This window comes from Stenella coeruleoalba, assembly GCF_951394435.1.
Source record: "Stenella coeruleoalba genome assembly, chromosome: Y".
NCBI classification, from domain to species: domain Eukaryota; kingdom Metazoa; phylum Chordata; class Mammalia; order Artiodactyla; family Delphinidae; genus Stenella; species Stenella coeruleoalba.
In genome coordinates this window covers 1616708-1637986 of record NC_137168.1, presented here as the reverse complement: position 1 = coordinate 1637986, position 21279 = coordinate 1616708, and the positions used below count along the sequence as shown (strand labels likewise).

The window sequence follows — 21279 nt, the reverse complement described above, 5'->3', positions numbered from 1 at the left end:
CAAAATTGATTCTTCCAATCCAAGAACATGATATATCTCTCCATCTGTTGGTATCATCTTTAGTTTCTTTCATCAGTGTCTTATAGTTTTCTTCATACAGGTCTTTTGTCTCCCTAGGTAGGTTTATTCCTAGGTATTTTATTCTTTTTGTTGCAGTGGTAAATGGGAGTATTTCCTTAATTTCTCTTTCAGATTTTTTCATCATTCGTGTATAGGAATGCAAGAGATTTCTGTGCATTCATTTTGTATCTTGCAACTTTACCAAATTCATTGATTAGCTCTAGTAGTTTTCTGGTGACAGTTTTACATCTTCTTTTCCGAGTTGTATTCCTTTTGTTTCTTTTTCTTCTCTGATTGCCATGGCTAGGACTTCCAAAACTATGTTGAATAAGAGTGGTGAGAATGTACATTCTTGTCTTGTTCCTGATCTTAGAGGAAATGCTTTCAGTGTTTCACCATTGAGAATGATGTTTGCTGTGGGTTTGTCATATATGGGCTTTATTATGTTGAGGTAGGTTCCCTCTATGCCCACTTTCTGGAGAGTTTTATCGTACATGGGCGTTGAATTTTGTCAAAAGCTTTTTCTGCATCTATTGAGATGATCATATGGTTTTTATTCTTCAATTTGTTAATACAGTGAATCACATTGATTGATTTGCGTATGTCGAAGAATCCTTGCATCCCTGGGATAACTCCCACTTGATCATGGTGTATGATCCTTTTAATGTGTTGTAAGATTCTATTTGCTAGTATTTTGTTGAGGATTTTTGCATCTATAGTCATCAGTGATATTGGCCTCTAATTTTCTTTTTTTGTAGTATCTTTGTCTGCGTTTGGTATCAGGGTGATGGTGGCCTCATAGAATGAGTTTGGGAGTGTTCCTTCCTCTGCAATTTTTTGGAAGAGTTTGAGAAGGATGGCTCTTCCCTAAATGTTTGACAGAATTCACCTGTGAAGCCATCTGGTCCTGGACTTTTGTTTGTTGGAAGGTTTTTAATCACAGTTTCAATGTCATTACTTGTGATTGGTCTGTTCATATTTTCTATTTCTTCCTGGTTCAGTCTTGGAAGTTTATACCTTTGTAAGAATTTGTCCATTTCTTTCAGGTTTTCCATTGTATTGGCATAGAGTTGCTTTTAGTAGTCTCTTAGGATGCTTTGTATTTCTGCAGTGTCTGTTATAACTTCTCCTTTTTCATTTCTAAATTTATTGATTTGAGTCCTCTCCCTCTTTCTTGATGAGTCTGGCTAATGGTTTAGCAATTTTGTTTGTCTTCTCAAAGAACCAGCTTTTAGTTTTATTGACCTTTGCTATTGTATTCTTTGTTTCTATTTCATTGATTTCTGCTCTGATCTTTATGATTTCTTTCCTTCTGCTAACTCTGGGTTTTGTTTGTTCTTCTTTCTCTAGTTCCCTTAGGTTTAACATTAGATTGTTTATTTGAGATGTTTCTTGTTTCTTGAGGTAGGCTTGTATAGCTATAAACTTCCCTCTTAGAACTGCTTTTGCTGCATCCCATAGGTTTTGGATCATCGTGTTTTCATTGTCATTTGTCTCTAGGTATTTTTTGATTTCCTCTTTGATTTCTTCAGTGATCTCTTGGTTATTTAGTAACGTCTTGTTTAGCATCCATGTATTTGTGTTTTTTACTTTTTTTCCCCTGTAATTCATTTCTAATCTCATAGCCTTGTGGTCAGAGAAGATGCTTGATATGATTTCAGTTTTCTTAAATTTACTGAGGCTTGATTTGTGACCCAAGATGTGATCTATTCTGGAGAATGTTTCATGCACACTTGAGAAGAAAGTGTAATCTGCTGTTTTGGGATGGAATGTCCTATAAATATCAATTAAATCTATCTGGTCTATTGTGTCATTTAAAGCTTCTCTTTCCTTATTTATTTTCTTTTTGGATGATCTGTCCATTGGTGTAAGTGAGATGTTAAAGTCTCCCACTATTATTGTGTTACTGTCGATTTGCTTTTTTATAGCTGTTAGCAGTTGCCTTATGTATTGAGGTACTCCTATGTTGGGTGCATATATATTTATAATTGTTATATCTTCTTCTTGGATTGATCCCTTGATCATTATGTAGTGGCCTTCCTTGTCTCTTGTAACATTCTTTATTTTTAAAGTCTATTTTATCTGATATGAGTATTCCTACTCCAGCTTTCTTTTGATTTCCATTGGCATGGAATATCTTTCTCCATCCCCTCACTTTCAGTCTGAATGTGTCCCTAGGTCTGAAGTGCGTCTCTTGTAGACAGCATGTAGATGGGTCTTGTTTTTGTATCCATTCAGCAAGCCTGTGTCTTTTGGTTGGAGCATTTCATCCATTCACGTTTAAGGTAATTATGGATATGTATGTTCCTATGACCATTTTCTTAATTGTTTTGGGTTTGTTTTTGTAGGTCCTTTTCTTCTCTTGTGTTTCCCACTTAGAGAAGTTCCTTTAGCATTTGTTGTAGAGTTGGTTTGGTGATGCTGAATTCTCTTAGCTTTTGCTTGCCTATAAAGCTTTTGATTTCTCCATCAAATCTGAATGAGATCCTTGCAGGGTAGAGTAATCTTGGTTGTAGGTTCTTCCTTTTCATCACTTTAAGTATATCATGCCACTCCCTTCTGGCTTGTAGAGTTTCTGCTGAGAAATCAGCTGTTCACCTTATGGGAGTTCCCTTGTATGTTATTTTTCCTTTTTCCCTTACTGCTTTCAATAATTTTTCTTTGTCTTTAATTTTTCCAATTTGATTATGCTGTGTCTTGGTGTGTTTCTCCTTGGGTTTATCCTGAATGGGACTCACTGCGCTTCCTGGACTTGGGTGGCTATTTCCTTTACCATGTTAGGGAAGTTTCAACTATAATCTATTCAAATATTTTCTCTGGTCCTTTCTCTCTCTCTTCTACTTCTAGGATCCCTATAATGCTAATGTTGTTGTGTTTAATGTTGTCCCAGAGGTCTCTTAGGCTGTCTTCATTTCTTTTCATTCTGTTTTCTTTATTCTGTTCCGCAGCAATGACTTCCACCATTCCTGTCTTCCAGGTCACTTATCCATTCTTCTGCTTCAGTTATTCTGCTATTAATTCCCTGTAGTGTATTTTTCATTTTAGTTATTGTGTTGTTCATCTCTGTTTGTTTGTTCTTTAATTCTTCTAGGTCTTTTTTAAACATTTCTTGCATCTTCTCGATCTTTGCCTCCATTCTTTTTCCAAGGTCCTGGATCATCTTCACTATCATTATTCTGAATTATTTTTCTGGAAGATTGCCTATCTCTACTTCATTTAGTTGTTTTTCTGGGGTTTTATTTTGTTCCTTCATCTGGTACATAGGCCTCTGCCTTTTCATCTTGTCTGTCTTTCTGTGAATGTCTAGAACATTGTCATCGCCCCCAAAGAATCCTTTTTGGATCGGCAGTCACTCCCCATTTCCCCACGTCCGCCAGCCCTAGGCAACCACGAATCCACTTTCTTGTCTCTGCAGATTTCCCTGTTCTGGACATTTCATGTAAATGGAATCATACAATCAATCAGTGGACTTTTGTGTCTGGCTTCATTCACTTAGCGTAATGTCTTCCAGATTCGTTCGTGTCATACCATAGATTGGTACTTTATTCCTTTTCATGGCCAAATAACATTCCATTGTCTGGATAGAGCACATTTCATTTCTCCACTCATCAGCTGAGTAACATGGGTTGCTTCCACTTTTGGGCTATTATGAATGATTTTGCTTTGAACGTTTGTCTACAGGTTTTTGTGTGGACATATGTTTTCATTTCTTTTGGGTAGATACCTAGGAGGGGAATTGCTGGGTCACATGGCAACTCTATATTTAACCTTCTGAGGAGCTGCCAGACTCTCTTCCAGAGTGGCTGCACCACTTGAGACTCCAGCAGCAGTGTATGTGGGTTCCAGTTTCCCCACATCCTCACCGACCCCAGTTGTTATCTGGTTTGGATTATAGCCCTCCTAACAGGTGTGAAGTGCTGGCTCATTGTGGATTAAGTTACCATCTTCCAGTGCATCTTAGGAGCACGTTACAGAGGATGTTTGTGGGCCTTCTGTGATGGGAATATCCCAGGCCCAGGGGATGTAGCAGTGAAGCACAGACCTGTTGCTTGCCTTCATGGCACTCCAAGCTTCAGATCCACATACACATCTTAGCTGGGGAAAAGGGTTAGTTTCTAACCGAATTCAGTGGTTACCACAATGACTGTGGGTCATCGACAGATCAGAAGCCCAGGTGAGGGGGAGTTAGGTTGGAACGATTCACATTAGGGGCAATGTGAGGACCATTCAAGCTAGAAGTGTTCTTGGAAGATAGATGTGATCCCTTTATTCTCCTCTTCCCTCTCCTGCTCTCTTGCCCGATTGACTTAATGCAGCTGAAGACATTTGGAATGCACTTTGGCATTTGCTAAAGCTCTTTCTCAGTGGAGTTGAAAATTAATTCCTTCAAATCTCAGAAGTAGACCGGGATCTTGAAATCTCATACGTTCTCAGTGCTCTCCATTACTTCCAAAAATAAATTCTCTACTTGAGTTGATGGAGGTGGGCAGGCAGAATTGGCTGGGCGCCATGTTTGATTTCTTCTCTCCTAATTTGGGGGGAAACATGGCCGTCTAGCTTTTCAGCCATTTCTAAGATTTATACTTTGATTCAAAGAATTACTGTTATCAAGGGTGAGACGTTATTTTTAGTCTCAAAAAAGTCCATTTTTCGGGCTTCCCTGGTGGCGCAGTGGTTGAGAGTCCACCTGCCGATGCGGGGGACACTGGTTCGTGCCCCGGTCCGGGAAGATTCCACATGCCGCGGTGCGGCTGGGCCCGTGAGCCATGGCCGCTGAGCCTGCTCGTCCGGAGCCTGGGCTCCGCAATGGGAGAGGCCACAACAGTGAGAGGCCCGCATACTGCAAAAAAAAAAAAAAGTCCATTTTTCACTAGGTGAAATGTATTCCTCAGTCTGATTTCTCACCACATAGGGTGTGAATATCTGTGATTGTTAAGGCTAGAGCCGTCTCCTGGAGCGTGTTTTTGCGTTTTACAGGCACACGTGTAGCCGTGCCCACAGCCTGGCTTGTAGGTGCCCTCACTTTCCCTCTCCATCACGTGCGGCATCCAGATGGTGGCAAGAAGCTGAGGCCTGGAGAATTGTGGTCTCTGCCCACAGACCAGGTCCTCAGCCTCAGAGACCCCAGACTGTGTATTTGGTTCAGAAAATGTTCCCCACACATCAGATAATTTGAACTATTGGGGCGGGGCCTGAGACTCTGCATTTCCAGCCCACGCCCAGGTCCAGGGACCACATCTGGGTAGCGGTATTCTGAAATGCAGTTCCCACACTTCCTCATTGGCAGGGCAGCTGCGTGCTGCGGCACGGATGTGGCCTTCATGAAAGCAAAGAGGCTGATCCACCATACACGAGACCAAACAAACCTTCCCGGGGCTCGAAGGCAGAATTTTCTCTTACACCTTTCATTAACTTGAGGGCCCGGAGCCATTAAAACCAAGCCTCATTCACAGTTTCTATGACTGCTGAGATCTCACCTGGTAGAAGGTGTGTGTACACAGCTCCCGGAGAAGCAGCCAGCGCTGTGTGTGTGAACCGACTGTAGCAATAGCAGCAGCTGATAAAGCCAACCCTGCCTCTTCGCTGACACAGGACCCGGAGAGAAGCTGCCTGGCGGAGGGGCAGGTGCGTCGCTCGGTTCTGCGGTGGCTCACGTGTTCTTTCTTGTTCTGTGTCTTGTTTAGGGTGCCAGCGCTTACATTTTGAATTACTTAATGTACATCCTGTGGGCGTTGCTGTTTGCGTTTTTGGCCGTCTCCCTGGTACGAGTATTTGCACCATACGCCTGTGGCTCTGGTATACCCGAGGTGAGTGGGGGCTGAATGAATTTCTTTTGTGCCAATAATAAGAATAGCAAATGTTTACGTGGTACTTCTGTGCTAAGCACGGTTCCAAGCATTGGACATCTGTTCACTCATTTAGTCCTCACAGGGAACCTATGAGGTAGGTACTGTTATTCTTCATTTGACGGTTGGGGAAACTGAAGCACAGAGAGGTTAAGTAACTTGCCCAAGGTCACTAAGCCGGTGAGCTGGGAGTCGAATCCAGCTGTCTGGCTTTATGCTCTGTTGCTTCTCAGCTGCTTAAATTCTTGTCTTTACAAACCAGGCATAACCCTTAAAGCCTGTGGAGTCAGAGTCCGTTAACCACACACACAAACGTGGCACTCTAGTAACTCATAAGTGCGTCTGTGATAGAACGTGAAAGAGGACAACGGTGGAGGTTTACTGCTCAGAAAGCTTACTGATGAGTAAACTCCCTCGCCACGTTTTGCTCTTCTGGTGACAGGGTAATAGCAATCTTTAAAAAATGAATTCCACGTTCAGTACATGTGCCGTGAATGCACCCTTGTGGGTTCAGAGTTCTTCTAAATATTTTTCAGCACTTTCTTATAACCAGAGTATGATGGAAGTGACCTCATCGATCAGGAGGAATGCCCAAGAGCAAACTTCAGACCAAGGAGATCTGCTGGGTTAGAATAACGATGCTTGAGCAAATTCCCGAAAAGCCCACATAGTAAAACTTTTAGCCAGAAATCATTTTAAAAGCTCTTAGGTGATCATTCTAATCATTGCTGTTCCATTCTCCTTCAAGTCGGTGCTTCAGCAGCGCCCGTAGACGGCGGAGATGCCGAGTCGATAAAGATGTGAGCGGTCATGGCAGTGCACCCACACTCTTTGGTGGTGTCGCCAGCACCGCCGCTGGTCTGGGCAGTTCATGCAAAGGGCTGGGGTAATTAAAGGATCATCGAAAGGAAAGCTCAACATTGTCTTGATCCAGGAAAAGATTAAAAAAAAAAAAGACTATTTCATGCTGAACTTTGGATGGTTTATATGAGCGTGTTGCTGCAGGAGCCTGAAAAATAAGCTGCAATACCATCCTGTTTCCTCGGTACAGCCACTGCTGCTCTAAGGCACCATATGCATTCCTAAAAATCACAAAACTGCATCATCAAAACCACAGAGCTTGTGGGGAAGATGGGGCGAGGGGCACAGCACTCAGAAACTTCACTGGTGACACATGAAAAAGACGGGAACCTCATAAAAGCAGTAGCAGAGTTAGACACACGTTAAATGGTTAAGAAATGTGTGAATACTCCCCTAGTACATGCGTGAGCTGGGAGTCGTCTGAGACGTGTGCCTGTGTGCATTTTGTGTAGCCCTGCACGGCTCGATTCGCAGCTGCAGTTTTCCGCCTTGTGTTTCTCCCAGATGAAATTGTGCAGAAACAGATGCGAAATTGGCATTATGCTCAAGTTCTGCCCTGACTGCATGAATCACACTGGAACAAATTTGGGTTTTCCAAACAAGTGTTCAGGCAGAACTGACTGCGTTTTATTGGATATCGAAGACCGAAGGCACCTGGGACACTAAAAAGAACAGATTACTGTTGGCATCTTGGTTTCTGATCGCAATGCCCAACAGCAGGCGCTTTTCGACTCAAGCCGCCTATCAAAATAAGGAGATGGCCAGTGGGGAACTGGTGGGGAATTTAAAGCAGCAATAAAAGATGTGGGGGCAATCCCATCTTCCCCTTCCAAGAACCAGAGGTGCGTGGCTCAGCTCTTAGACAGACAGGGAACTCTATCTGGGAGGGGCTGGCTGGACCTGGTCTTCGTCCAAAGCGGGCATCTTTATTTGTGACAGCTGAACTCAAAAGGAATAAACTACTGAGTTGAGCATTGTTTCCCGTGTGACAAAGCACAAGGAACACACTGACATGGATAAAACTCATAAAAGCGGTATCAAGTGAAAAAAGTAAGTTGCAGAAGAATATCTAAATAAAGTATGAATCTATTTATGTAGAGTCCCTAAAACAGCCAAAATGAAACAAGCATACTGTATAGTGATATACATATGTGCTAAAGCTATAAAGAAAGGCAAGGGAATGATTGGAGGCGGGAGGAGGAAGGTTCCACTGAGGAAGCAAACAGGGCTTTCAAAGGTACCTGCTCTTCTGTCCTAAACTTGGTAGTGGGTACATGAACATGCTTTCAGCCGTGTATAATATGTAACAGGTTCATGTCTCTATTTATAAAAGAGTTCACAATAATCTTTTCAAGTACCAGGAGCCCAGTGGAGATTTCATAATTAAGCTTTGGTTATTATGATTCAGTAGTAGAAAATTTTCCCTGTTATTATAGTAGAGCTTGAAATTCCTAACCTAAGGGTGCAATACCTACCCCAGTTCTTGGAGGAGAGGGGCAGAGTGAAAAGTAAGTGCAAATAAGTAGTTCCTGGATATAAAGGATGTCCTTCCAGTTAAAACCCAACGGACCATGCAAACAGCTCTACTCAGTTTGAGATACAGGGCTATTCTTCACTTCAGGAAAGATACTAAATGAGATAGAAAATACACTTCCCATCGTAGGAGGTGATCTGCTGTAAGCTGTTCCTGGTGTGCAGTGTCTGAACAAACTTTGAAGGCAGTGCACTTCTACACAGTTTAAAAATCACGCATCCTTTATAATGTTTGCTTCTGAAACATTTAGATTACTTTGGATGACAACGTTACTGACCAGGGTTCTTGACCTCCTTAATCAATAGAATGTGATCAGAGGCCAGGCAAGAAATTCAGGCAAGGCTTTATTGGGGCCAGAGCTGCAGCAGCGGGGGAGGGAGAACAAGTAACATGTGCCCTTGCTGGCTTACTTGCTGGGGGGCAGGGCGAGCTGGTTCCTGATATGCGGTGAGGGGAGGGGTGTGTCCAGGGGTCTGGCGGGAGGGGAGGCTTAGGGGGTCTGCCCACCCCTTTGGTGGTGTTGAGTGCAGCGGGCATGCGTAGTGCCCTGCTTTTGCTCCTGGCTCTTCAGAAGTGGCAGTGGGGCTTTTTGGTCTCTTTGTATCTTGTTGTCCAGAATTTGCCCCAACCGGGCATGCATGCAGTTACTTTTAGTCCCTTATAATTTCTCTGTATTTTGTTGCTAGATGTTTGTCCAGGTACAAGCATTGCAGCACTGCAGCAAAGGGTCCCAGGTCCCAGCCAGTGTCAAAAATTCCTTTGAAACATTAAAAAAACCCCACAAATTTAGAGACCATTTCTTTTCTGTGTAATAAATGGTCTTGTATTAGCTCTATAAAGCACATTTAAAAGTCCACACTAGTTCTTGGGCTTCAGAACTTAGAACGAACTGGGCAAGGATGACTCTACTACTGTCTGCTTCATTCATAGAACCACTGTGGACCGTATAAGAAATCACGTCCTCCTACGGACTTGCCTGGTGGCACAGTGGTTAAGAATCTACCTGCCAGGGGCTTCCCTGGAGGCGCAGTGGTTGAGAGTCCGCCTGCCTGTGCAGGGGACACGGGTTTGAGCCCTGGTCCGGGAAGGTCCTACATGCCGTGGAGCAACTAAGCCCGTGCATCACAACTACTGAGCCTGCACTCTAGAGCCCGCGAGCCACAACTACTGAGCCCATGTGCCACAACTACTGAAACCCATGCGCCTAGAACCCATGCTCCGCAACAAGAGACGCCACTGCAATGAGAAGCCCGCGCACTGCAACAAAGACTAGCCCCCGCTCACTGCAACTAGAGAAAGCCCGCACGCAGCAACGAAGACCCAATGCAGCCAAATAAATAAAATGAAGGAAAAAAAAGTAATCATGCCCCCCTAGAACTTACTTTGAGTTGACGTTTCAGTTCTATACAATGTGAACTCTCTCACAAATATTTGCCAGAGAGGTTTTAAAGTTACCACCATCAAGTCACAAATGTGCTGCAATACATCGCCCTAAAGCCCTGCTTGATTCAGTCTCTGTTGATCCAAATTAAAGCAAGCGATTGGATTTTGGCATCTACTGGGAATGAGTTTGCCTTCTTTAGTCCCTAGTTTGATCATGACAATTTTATAAAGTCATTTTAGAGAATTACAAAATACCTCTTACATTGTTCAATTCACCACATGTCATGGCTGGCAAAGGCTCAGGTAATTTAGAAGCTTGTAATTTTCTAAATGGTGTTACGCTCTTCAGCTGTACTCTGGGGTCCAAATCCACATTAACTAACTGACAAAAAATCATAGATAATTTTATTCTAGGCAACACAAAAGGGCAGGATAGTGGCAGGCATACTAAAACGTCCCTTAAGTAAAGGGATCTGAGATCCCCAGAGCACAGGCTCAAATAGGCCCACTAGCACTAGTTAAAGACCAGTTTAACCACTGCTAGTTTGTCTGCCTTTAGTTAAAGGCTAGTTCAAGAAATACCATCTGATTGTAGAGCTGGAAGCCCTCACTTGTGTTCTCTAGGAAGGATCTTAGTGAGTTCTTTCGAACGGATGCCTACACGCTCGCTCACTGTTGGTCTTTGTCCTTGAATTAAGAAACAGATCTCTATCAAGATCTCTGTCTTGTGCCATACACAACAGGCCGTCGGCTGGATTTGGCCCGTGGGCCATAGTTTGCTGACCCTGATCTAAAGTTCAATTGATACTTTGTTGTATTTGCTTTGTCACATATCCAGCCATCTTTCAGTAGTGAAAAATTAACAGTTAAAATCAATAGATACAGAACAGTTAAAATCAATTTTCAACACAACAGAGGGTAAAATGCACAGGATAAATGCCATAAATAAAATGAGACTGATAATTACTTACTCAGTCCTCGTTATGATCTCTCATTACTCTCGGAATTATTAAGATTTACTATGCATTGAAATTGTTTCAGGGTTCCATTAATATATAAAATTAGGCGTTAATATAAATTCTCAATATAAAATTATAGCTAAATTAACAACTAAAGCAGCCTGTCCTCCATATGATTAGTGAATCTCAGTTTGAAAGATGCTTCTCAGAGGAGGGAGAGGTTACTTTCCTAGCCGTGGCGCTGAAGCGGCTCACTCCCTATCGTTCTCCATCCTGTGTTTCAGATAAAGACCATCTTGAGGGGCTTCATCATTAGGGGCTACTGGGGCAAGTGGACCCTGCTGATCAAGACTGTCACCCTGGTGCTGGTGGTGTCCTTGGGCCTGAGCCTTGGCAAGGAAGGGCCGCTGGTGCATGTGGCATGCTGCTGTGGCAACTTCTTCAGCAGCCTCTTCTCCAAGTACAGCAAGAACGAGGGCAAGAGGCGCGAGGTGAGCAGGTGCAGGATGAAGCGCCCTCCCACCCTCTCCGGGCTCACCAGTACCCGCTGATTTGCCGGAAAGGCCTTGGGCTGACGGGGAGCTCTTTGCTTCGCAGGTGCTGTCAGCTGCGGCCGCTGCTGGGGTCTCTGTCGCCTTTGGTGCTCCGATCGGGGGTGTGCTTTTCAGTCTGGAAGAGGTGAGCGTGGGCTCTGGAGGGCCCCGTGGTTCTGAGCGCCGAGGAACACATGGGGGTTCGGGGCGGCAGGAGGCTATCCTCTCTAGCCCTCTGAGGACTAGATGCGAAGGAGGATTGAGAGATTCCTGCAGCTCATTAAGGAGCCGCAGTGTTCGCCATGAAATACGTGTTTTCGAGTCCTGTTGAAAACTTGCCGGTGTGATTTCTGGGGGAGATTTGCAGTCTCCTCTCTCGTTTTCATAAACAACACAATGAAGCATTTTTATGTTTTGCAACGCAAATGGATCTAGTCCAGCAGTTGGCCCACGTTGTCTGTAAAGGGCCAGGTAGCAAATATTTTAGGCTTTGTGGGTCTCAGGGCTCGGTCGCAACCACTGGGCTCTGCCCTTGTAGCGTGGAAGGCGCCGCAGACAACACGTGCGTGCGTGGCATGGCTGCCTTCCAACAAGACCTTCCCTATGGATGCTGAAGTTTGGATTTTATATCATTACCACTTGTCACTAAGTCTTGTTCTTTCGAATATTTCACATGTCACAAAATAATTCTCTCTTCCCCCACCCATTTAAAAATGTACAAACCGTTCTTAACTCACGTGCCCTCCAGGTACGTTTGCTGGGCCAGGGGTTTCAACCCATGATCTGTTGTCTGGAGAATCAAATCAGAGGTTTCTTTTCTTTTAGGATGGTCTCTGTGCCATAAACAGAATTATGATGAAGTGTTCTCATTTCTCTTAAAAAATAGCTCAAACACACCTTGACTAGTATCCGTTCCAATTTTAGACATAGAGTCCTTTAAGTATCTTTGTTAGTGCATTTGGGCCATACTCACACCTAGGTTGAGGAAGTGCCCATCTTTGGTCTTGAGTGTGACTTTGTGGCCTATGCCAGCAGGTGGCTGCTGATCAGGGGCTGGGGCTCTGGGCAGCTCTTTCTTCCGCCAGTCTCTGATTTTCCACCTGTTCGTTGGTCGCAGGTCAGCTACTACTTTCTCTTAAAGACTTTGTGGCGGTCCTTTTTTGCGGCCCTGGTGGCAGCCTTCACGCTGCGATCCATCAATCCCTTTGGGAACAGCCGCCTTGTCCTCTTCTACGTGGAGTATCACACGCCCTGGTACATGGCCGAGCTCTTCCCCTTCATCCTGCTTGGGGTCTTCAGGGGCTTGTGGGGAACCCTCTTCATCCGCTGCAACATCGCCTGGTGCAGGAGGCGCAAAACCACCAAGCTGGGGAAGTACCCGGTGCTAGAGGTCATCGCGGTGACCGCCATCACTGCCATCGTCGCCTACCCCAACCCCTACACGCGCCGCAGCACGAGCGAGCTCATATCCGAGCTCTTCAATGACTGCGGGGCCCTCGAGTCCTCCCAGCTCTGTGACTACATCAATGACCCCAACATGACGTGGCCCGTGGATGACATCCCCGACCGCCCGGCCGGGGTCGGGGTTTACACGGCCATGTGGCAGCTGGCCCTGGCGCTGATCTTCAAAATCGTCATTACCATATTTACCTTTGGCATGAAGGTAAGTGAAGGGGAGGGAAGGTGTCAGGGGAGGGAGGCAACCTCTATCCTTCTGGGGATAGCACCCTAGTCCCCAGAATAAGATTGTGACGAGGGGAAAAGGGGAGGTGACCTTTACTGAACGTTCTCATGCGCAGGGCACTTGACATTCTTTTAATCAACAAGAAACAATGCTTTTGATAAACAGCAAGCCTATGGAATAGAGATTTATAACCCCATTTTACAAGTGAAGAAGCTAAGGCTTGGAGTATATCATTCATATGGAGACGTGTACAGCTTGATGAATTCTCACAAAACATACACACTTGTGTGACCAGCACCCAGGGTCAGGAGCAGAACACTGGGAACCCCCCAGAACCCCCTTGTATTCCATGACTGTTGCTTTTTGTGGTATTCTTACGAATTAAAAAAAAAAAAAGTCTAGGCACTTCCCTGGTGGTCCAGTGGTTGAGAATCCGCCTTCCAATACAGGCGACATGGGTTCAATCTCTAGTGGTAACTAAGATTCCACATGCCGAGGGGCAACTAAGCCCGCCTGCCACAGACTACAGAGCCCACGCGATCTGGAGCCCCCATGCCACAACTAGAGAGAAGCCTGCGCGCAGCAACGAAAGATCCTGCGTACCGCAACTGAGACCCGACACAGCCAAAGTAAATAAATAAATATAAATAAATAAATATTAAAAAAAGTCTGAGAAGCCGTGCACTTGGGTGCAGTGGTCAAACACAAACCTGAATTTTTGCCTTAAGAACAAGGAAGGATGAACGTTATTAACTAGGTGACGGTCTGATGCAAAGGGATTTATTTTCTTCTGGTGCCTACTGGGAGAAGCCTGCTTTGAAGGTACAGGGGATTAAATGATGGGGGGATAAGGGGTGCTGAGAAAGGAACAATTTCCTCAGGAATGTCTCACACTCTGGAAATCACACCGGAGAATCCAAACTTAACTTGAATTTGGGTAAAGATCCACTTGCATCCTCAGGTTGATGACAGCTGGGGGGCGGGGGTGGGGTAGGGGTGACATAAATGCAGCTCCCGGTCAGGATCGGCGGTCACATGCAGTCTCCACAAACAGAGTCAAGTCTGTTCTGTAGCACATGTCTGATCACTAGAGGAATGAACATGTTTTTCACACAGCAAATATAAAACACGCTATCACCAAGGCCTTTCAGTTTCAATGTCTATTTCTTTGCTGCATCTAGCCTGGCTTGAAGATATTCAGAATACTTTTCGGAAAATGGACTTTGTTAGGAAGACGGACCTGCCCCCCATCTCTCTCTGACAGGTGTTTGGCCACTGTACATACAAGAGGGCAGTAAGCCCGTGCCAAGGTTTTTGGAAGATGCAGGGCAGCTACACTGATGCTTTTAGCTTCTTTCTTTGACCTGTGAACAGTTGAGGCCTTGCTTTTCCATTTTCATGCTGTGGCTTGACATTTAATTTTAAAAGCTAATCTGAATGGCATGTGAGGGGAGAGAGAAAGTGGTGAGTATCTCAAGTGACCGATGTGCAGTTTGAATGTAATTTTCAGTGGGGCTTATCATTCTTTTATCCACAGCAGACAAACTAGGCCAGCTTTTGAAGGAAATGAAAGTGTAAAATTGCATTTTCTCCAGGTCACAGTAGATACGACCAAGCAGGTGAAATCACTGGTCCCATGGTTTCCCAGGTGACCCATGTTTTGAAGCGTTGCCCTTCCTTTGAAGACCGAAGCAAAATGCAAGCTTGTCGAGGGTGGCCTGAGTTTCCCGGCGGCAGGGCGGTGGGAACGGGGCCCCCTTCCCTCATGCTTCTTTCCCTTGTGCTCCCCACAGATCCCGTCCAGTCTCTTCATCCCCAGCATGGCAGTGGGGGCCATGGCAGGCAGGATGGTGGGAATTGGCGTGGAGCAACTGGCTTACCATCACCACGACTGGATCATCTTTAGGAATTGGTGCAGGCCCGGAGCAGACTGCGTCACCCCAGGGCTCTATGCCATGGTGGGAGCTGCCGCCTGCCTAGGTGGGTGGGTGGGTGTGTGTGTGTGTGTGTGTGTGTGTGTCTGTGTGTGTGTGTGCGCGCGCGCGTGTTTGCTTGCAGCTGTACCATCTACAATAGTGGATAGTCTCTGCAATTTTCCAGCTCTATGGGTTCTGGTAGAGAGCGATGCTTGCTGAGTCAGAAACCTGCAGGGCCCAAGTAGGCTCCACTCACCAAAAAGCAAGGCGTGTTGTCCTGGGTGAATAGACAACTCACTGTCCCTCATGGGAGAAGAGCCCCTCAGGGAGATGTTGACTTACGGCTCCTGATGCAAGGCTGTGCTTACCGAGTCTGGCCTCTGGCCCAGAGGTCCGAGCCTGGGCGCCGTGTTGGACTGTCTCAGTAGAACAGGTGCCGGGAGGGTAGAGCCGGCTTCTCGGTTTCCACAGTTCATGTCCTCTTGCAGGTGTGGAGTCGAGTCCTGCAATTTCATTCCTCCCTTTGGTTGCAGGTGGAGTTACCAGGATGACGGTGTCGTTGGTGATCATCGTGTTTGAATGGACGGGTGGTCTCGAGTACATCGTGCCCATGATGGCGGCAGCCGTGACCAGCAAGTGGGTGGCTGATGCCTTTGGGAAGGAAGGCATCTACGAGGCCCACATCCACTTAAATGGGTACCCGTTCCTGGACGTGAAGGACGAGTTCACCCACCGCACGCTGGCCACCGACGTCATGCGGCCAAGGCGGGGGGAGCCGCCGCTGTCCGTGCTCACCCAGGGCAGCATGACCGTCAAGGACGTGGAGACGCTCATCAAGGAGACCGACTACAACGGCTTCCCCGTGGTCGTCTCCAGGGACTCGGAGCGCCTCATCGGGTTCGCCCAGAGGAGGGAGCTGATTCCTGCCATAAGTGAGTAAAGCAGGGAGGCTCACGTTTCACGGAGACGACTAGCAGCTCTGTGCCCCGACATTCTCAAAGAGGTTCGACAGAGCGCACGAGGGTCGGAGGGCTTCAGCCCAGGGTCTCTCACGCTTTAATGCTTATTCCGTTTCACCTGGGCGTCTGGCCAGTCTGCCGTAGGTCTGGGGTGGGACCCGAGACTCTGCATTTCTCCCGAGCTCCCTCTCAATGCTGCTGTTGCTGCCCCCAAGTCACACCGTGAGGGACAGTGTCTTGTCGGAGGCATTCTTGGCTGGACACCGAGCACCACATTTGCAAGCAGCCCCCTGGGCCGCTCCCGCTAGGACACACGCGCTCCGCCTTTTAGGGACTTGCTGGGCGAAGCTCAGCAGGAAGCGGTGGGAGAGCTTGGGCTGGCCGGGCCAGCTGCTCGCAGAGACAGACTTCCAGGCAGGCTGACCGGCTCAGATGCTGAGCCCTTTGCCTCAGACGCCTCCCTCGGCGCCGCTCAAGCCCGTCACTTCGCCACGATGTCCGGTGCCATCAGTTAGAGACCCACGTGGGTGCAGTCAGTTCCGTGGGATGCTTTTCCTCCTCGTGCGCTAACTGGATCAGCTGGGCTGAGGGGCAGGCTGTTGAGTTGGGAGAGCAGAGAGGGGATGATGCCCAGCTGGATGTTCCCGACACGGGTGGCTCAGAGAAGCCCGGGGCTCCCGATGGCCCAGGGATGAGCGCCTGGAAGGGGAGCGGGACGTGGGAGGATTCCACAGGCAGAGGCCCGGTGTGAGTCTTTGAAGGACCAGGCAGGGAGGAGCAGTGACTCTTAGAGGATTTTCTCCAGGTGGAGAGGGGGCAGGGACCAGCAAATGAGATCCTCCTCACTATCACATCATTTCAGGGTAGGCTGTAGCCCATGACATGGCTTATGTGTGCACTTGATTTTACTGTGTATGTCATCTTCAAGAATATTTATGAATTTTGCCACTGGGACGTGTCGAGGTATAATGGTGAAATGCTCCCCTGGGAATATACCTTGGCCAGACAACCTTTTGCTTATCCCTGTTCTTTGTTAACTATTTATAAGGCACTCCCTTTGAATTCCTGAAACTTTTTCCCAATGTTAAAAAAAGTTTATAAACAGCTTTGTAAATATTTTGAAATTATCTTCATCAAGGACTTTATCAAAATGAGGACTCAAACAAGACCCAGTGGGAATGGAAAAATCAGAGTTATGGGAGAAGAGTTAAATAAACTCTTTGTTTTCTTACTAGGCTCAGGAGGGAGGGACAGCAGATCTTAGCGGGGCTCCCCCAGGGTGGTCCCTCCGGACTTCCTGATGCAGCGGGGGCAGGGAGCTGCAGAGCGCATCCGCGGCGCACGGTAAACACTAATGCGCGCCGGCTCAGCACCTCTGCATCTCACGGTACACCGGGGCCCACGACATGGCTCACGTGTGCCCTTGATGACTGTACTTCCACGACATTTGTGGAAGGGGCACTTTTTCAGGTATGATGGTAGAACGCCCCACCGGGAACACACCTTAGCTTATCCCTGCCCTTTGTTAACTATTTCTTAGGCTCGCCCTTTGAGTTTCTAAAACCTCTTCGCTATGTTAAATAGCTTGTAAAATGTTTTTAAAGTATCTTCATCAAAGGCTTTATAAAAATAAGTTTAAATAAGCTATATAGCCTCTAATTTTAGCTTGTTGCTCAAACATATTTACCTCCCCCAAAGGAACAGTTGATTTTATATTTTAGACACGAAAGTACATTTGTGCTTTAAGTGCTCCATGATGCTTCTCTTTATTATATGTCCTGTCACTTAACAGGTAGGTGCCTTTAGTCATGACCATTGCCTTATAAATAATGAGATTTTCTTTTAAAAAGCTGTATAGTACGGTTTTTTTTTTTTTGCGGTACGCGGGCTTCTCACTGTTGTGGCCTCTCCCGTTGCGGAGCACAGGCTCTGGACGCGCAGGCCCAGTGGCCATGGCTCACGGGCCCAGCCACTCCGCGGCACGTGGGATCTTCCCGGACCGGGGCAGAACCCGTGTCCCCTGCATCGGCAGGCGGACTCTCAACCACGGCGCCACCAGGGAAGCCTAGGTTGGGTTTGTTTTAAATTAATGTAATCAGCAGGGTTTAAAAATTTATTCAATCCTTAAAATCTTTTAAGCAAAGGTTGAAATTTAAACACTCTAGTAATAAATGTCACGGAATCCATTACCTATTGTGTAGCTCCAGGCACACCTGCTAAGAGAGAGCTTACTAATTTTGCTGAAACCCATTACTGCAATCAAGTGGGAAGCAGTAATTGTCATCAGCCGGTTAGAGAAGAAATTTAAGCTTGCCAACCCAGTGCCCTCCTAGAAGCTATGTTTGGAATGTCTGAAGAGGCAACACGCGGTGTAAATAATACCTTTATGCTTTACATCACACTGTTAAGAGTGTGGAAGCTGCCATTTACATGGTTTGCGGGAAAGCAAGGAGTGTTTGGCTGTGAGCAGTGAGAAAAGCTGTTTTCCTGCTCCGTGGATATAGAAAAGTCCTGTACTCCGGTGGAGAAATGCATTACCTGTATTTGCAGACTTAGACGCCCCTTTGTGAATATAGAAATAGGACGTAAGCATTTAGCTAGTAACGATCCCATGCCAATTTCCCTTTCAGGGGACTGAGGAGCAGAGATTTTACATAGATCCAAGATAAGAAAAAAGTAGTAAGTGAGGCAAAGATTTTTTTCTCACGTGTCATGTTTAAAAAGGTGTCAGTTGCTCCCGTGAGGCTGAAAATGTCTTCCTTTCAGTCTCTCTCTGGAATGCCAAACCATAGCTGTTGTCTCTGCTGGAGAGCCGTTAGTCACAGCACCTCGGAAACGTGGCCCTTTCACTGTCACGTACTCACACGTAGGGCCATATGTGGCCCTTGTTCAAGTTCCTGGTAGATGGGACTTTACCTCTTGGTGCTCTCTGCAAACACGAGGCTCTTTCTGTGCTCAGCAGGCTCAGGCTCCTCTAGTCTTGAGTTCCACAGTTAAGTGAGGCTGGATCCAGAAAGGACTCCGTGGGAAGCCGCAAAGATGATTAAAGGGATGGCAAGTTAGAGTCATGGGCCAGAGTTAAGGGAACTCTCATTTTTTTCGCCTGGTGGATGATTTGATGGTGATTCTCCAGCATGTGGAAGAGGCCCACTTGCAGAAAGGGATCTATGTCCAGAACTGAACAAAAGATATGTACGTATCAGATCTGTTGGATGGGTTCTTTAGGGATAAAGAGGTTTATTCCTGGGAGAGCTGTTTGTTAATGATTGGGATAGGCCATGGAGAACAGTGGTGTCATCTGCTTCTTTCTGCTGGGGATGAAAAAATACATGCAGAGGGACTTCTCCATGCCTTATAAACTATAACTTGTCAGAAAATCATCTGCTTTTTCTTCTAAATAGTTTTTACTTTTTTACCACATCACCTTTGTACTGACCACCACTATAGTTGCTTCTAATTTTCCATTTTAACCTTTCTTGTCAATTACGTCTGTTTTATGGAAGCATGTTTTTAACCTTTGATGTCTGGCATCTGCCTAAGCTTTTTTAAAATTAAAAAAGATTTTTTAAATTTTGATTTTCTTACTGAAGTGGAGTGGATTTACAATGTGTTAATTTCTGCTGTACAGCAAAGTGATTCAGTTATGCATATAGATTACATTCATTCTTTTTTATTCTTTTCCGTTATGGTTTATCACAGGAGATTGAATATAGTTCCCTGTGCTATACAGTAGGACTGTGTTGTTTATCTATGGAAGCATTATTTTTTCTTTCTTTTTAAAAATTAATTTATTTTTGGCTGTGTTGGGTCTTCGTTGCTGCACGCGGGCTTTCTCTGGTTGCGATGAGTGGGGGCTACTCTTCGTTGCAGGGCGCTGGCTTCTCATTGCAGTGGCTTCTCTCGTTGTGGAGCACAGGCTCTAGGCATGCAGGCTCTGTAGTTGTGGCTCTCAGTTTCTAGAGTGCACACTCAGTTTTTGTGGCTCACAGGCCTACTTGCTCCGCAGCATGTGGGATCTTCCCGGACCAGGGCTCGAACCCTTGTCCCCTTCATTGGCAGGTAGATTCTTAACCACTGCGCCTCCAGGGAAGTCCCTATGGAAGCATTTTGAACGAACAGGATGATAACGTACTACCCCTCTAAAAACATGGTTAGAGTTTCTCAACCTTAACGCCATTAACATTGGGGCTGGATCATTCTTTGTTGAGAGGGGCTGTCCTGTGCACTGTAGGATCATCCCTGGTCTCTACCCACTAGATGTCAGTAGCAACCCCATCCCCCCAGTTATGAGACCCCAAAATGTCTCTGGATATTGCCAGGTGTACCCTGAGGGTGGAGGCAGAATTACTCCCAGTTGAGAACCATTGCTCTAAAGCCATTGTAATCACTTACTGGATATGTGATTATTTCCAGTCTTTTAAAATTTCTTGGCCTATCATAGTTTGTGGAATTCATTTTATCAACACTTTCCTCATTACCTTCCCTGCACCTGGCCTTATGATCGTTCTGCTGCTAGCAAGTGGAATGTCAGGTTGAATGACCTTAACAGGCACTCGTAAAAGGTACATCATTTTTCAGGAGCTGCAGCCACTGATGGTAGTTGTGGTAGAATAGAACGGCAGACCCCCAATACTAACAACAATTTAAAAAAGTTTAGGGGCTAACAAAAGTTTAGATGTAACAAAATGATCTTTACAACAAAAATGAAGTTTATTACATTTTTTAAAGTAAAAGTAATACTCAGAATGTTGGGGAAATCAGAAGCAAAAGAGAAAATTAACAAGGTGCCCACATTTTCAACACCGTAGAAGGCTCTGGTTAATATTTAGCGCTTTTCTTATCTTTTAGGCCTTTTACACATGTAATGTTGGGCTATCTTTTTTTTTTTTTTTTTGGCTTCTTTTCTAACACAGGTTCCTATGAGTCCCTGGGGTCTGGGAGCCTATACTCTCATAGCACTGGATCATGTGCTGGGTGAGGGCTTGGTTTACCCTTTCGTACAGGAAATATTTCGTGTAGCCTCCACCATGTGCTGGTGCTGTCCCGGGAGCTGGGAGCACAGCGATGACAGCAGCCAGGCTCTGCCCTCTGTGAACTTTCATGCTGGAGTTTGTTGCAGGCATTTTGGTGACAGATGATTTCTTGTCCATAGTGGGAGTAGATGGTTCCCCCAGTAGAGAGATGAGGAGAGCTTTCTTGCTGATTCTTCCATTCACCAGCTTTTGGCTGTGCGTCGTACCTCCACGCCCAAAGTTCAATCAAGGCTTTAAGATAGGTCTTAAGATAGGTCTTTAAGATAGGTCTTAGTGGCCTCAAAGAGAGCCCTTCTGGAGAGAGCCACAGCTGCTACTCTTGGAGTACCAAGGAGCGCTGCTCAGGTCTCCGGCTCTGACCCCAGCTGTTGCCTTTGATTCTTGTTTGGCAGTGGATAGCTCAGGGCTTTCCTTCCTAATGCCTCCTTTGTAAGATAGGCTTTGTTCTACGTGACAGGCAGAGCCAAGGACACCGACGTTCAGTAGACCTACCCACTCGTTCATCCACTTG

The 21279-nt window shown here is 46.0% G+C and overlaps 1 protein-coding gene across 5 annotated transcripts in view; it reads left to right on the top strand.

Annotated features, from left to right (window-relative positions):
* The window catches only part of LOC307181047 (H(+)/Cl(-) exchange transporter 4-like), a 215132-nt gene that overhangs the window by 88931 nt on the left and 104922 nt on the right, over positions 1-21279 (top strand). For all 5 annotated transcript variants that reach the window (XR_013825848.1, XR_013825849.1, XM_079911817.1 and 2 more), the window contains exons 5-10: positions 5745-5867; positions 10928-11134; positions 11241-11321; positions 12294-12839; positions 14654-14840; positions 15310-15708. Coding sequence is in view for 3 of the 5 variants with exons in the window: in XM_079911817.1 (XP_079767943.1) it covers positions 5745-5867; positions 10928-11134; positions 11241-11321; positions 12294-12839; positions 14654-14840; positions 15310-15708 (1543 nt within the window). In the remaining 2 variants the exon portion in view is untranslated. The remainder of the gene's footprint in view (positions 1-5744; positions 5868-10927; positions 11135-11240; positions 11322-12293; positions 12840-14653; positions 14841-15309; positions 15709-21279) is intronic.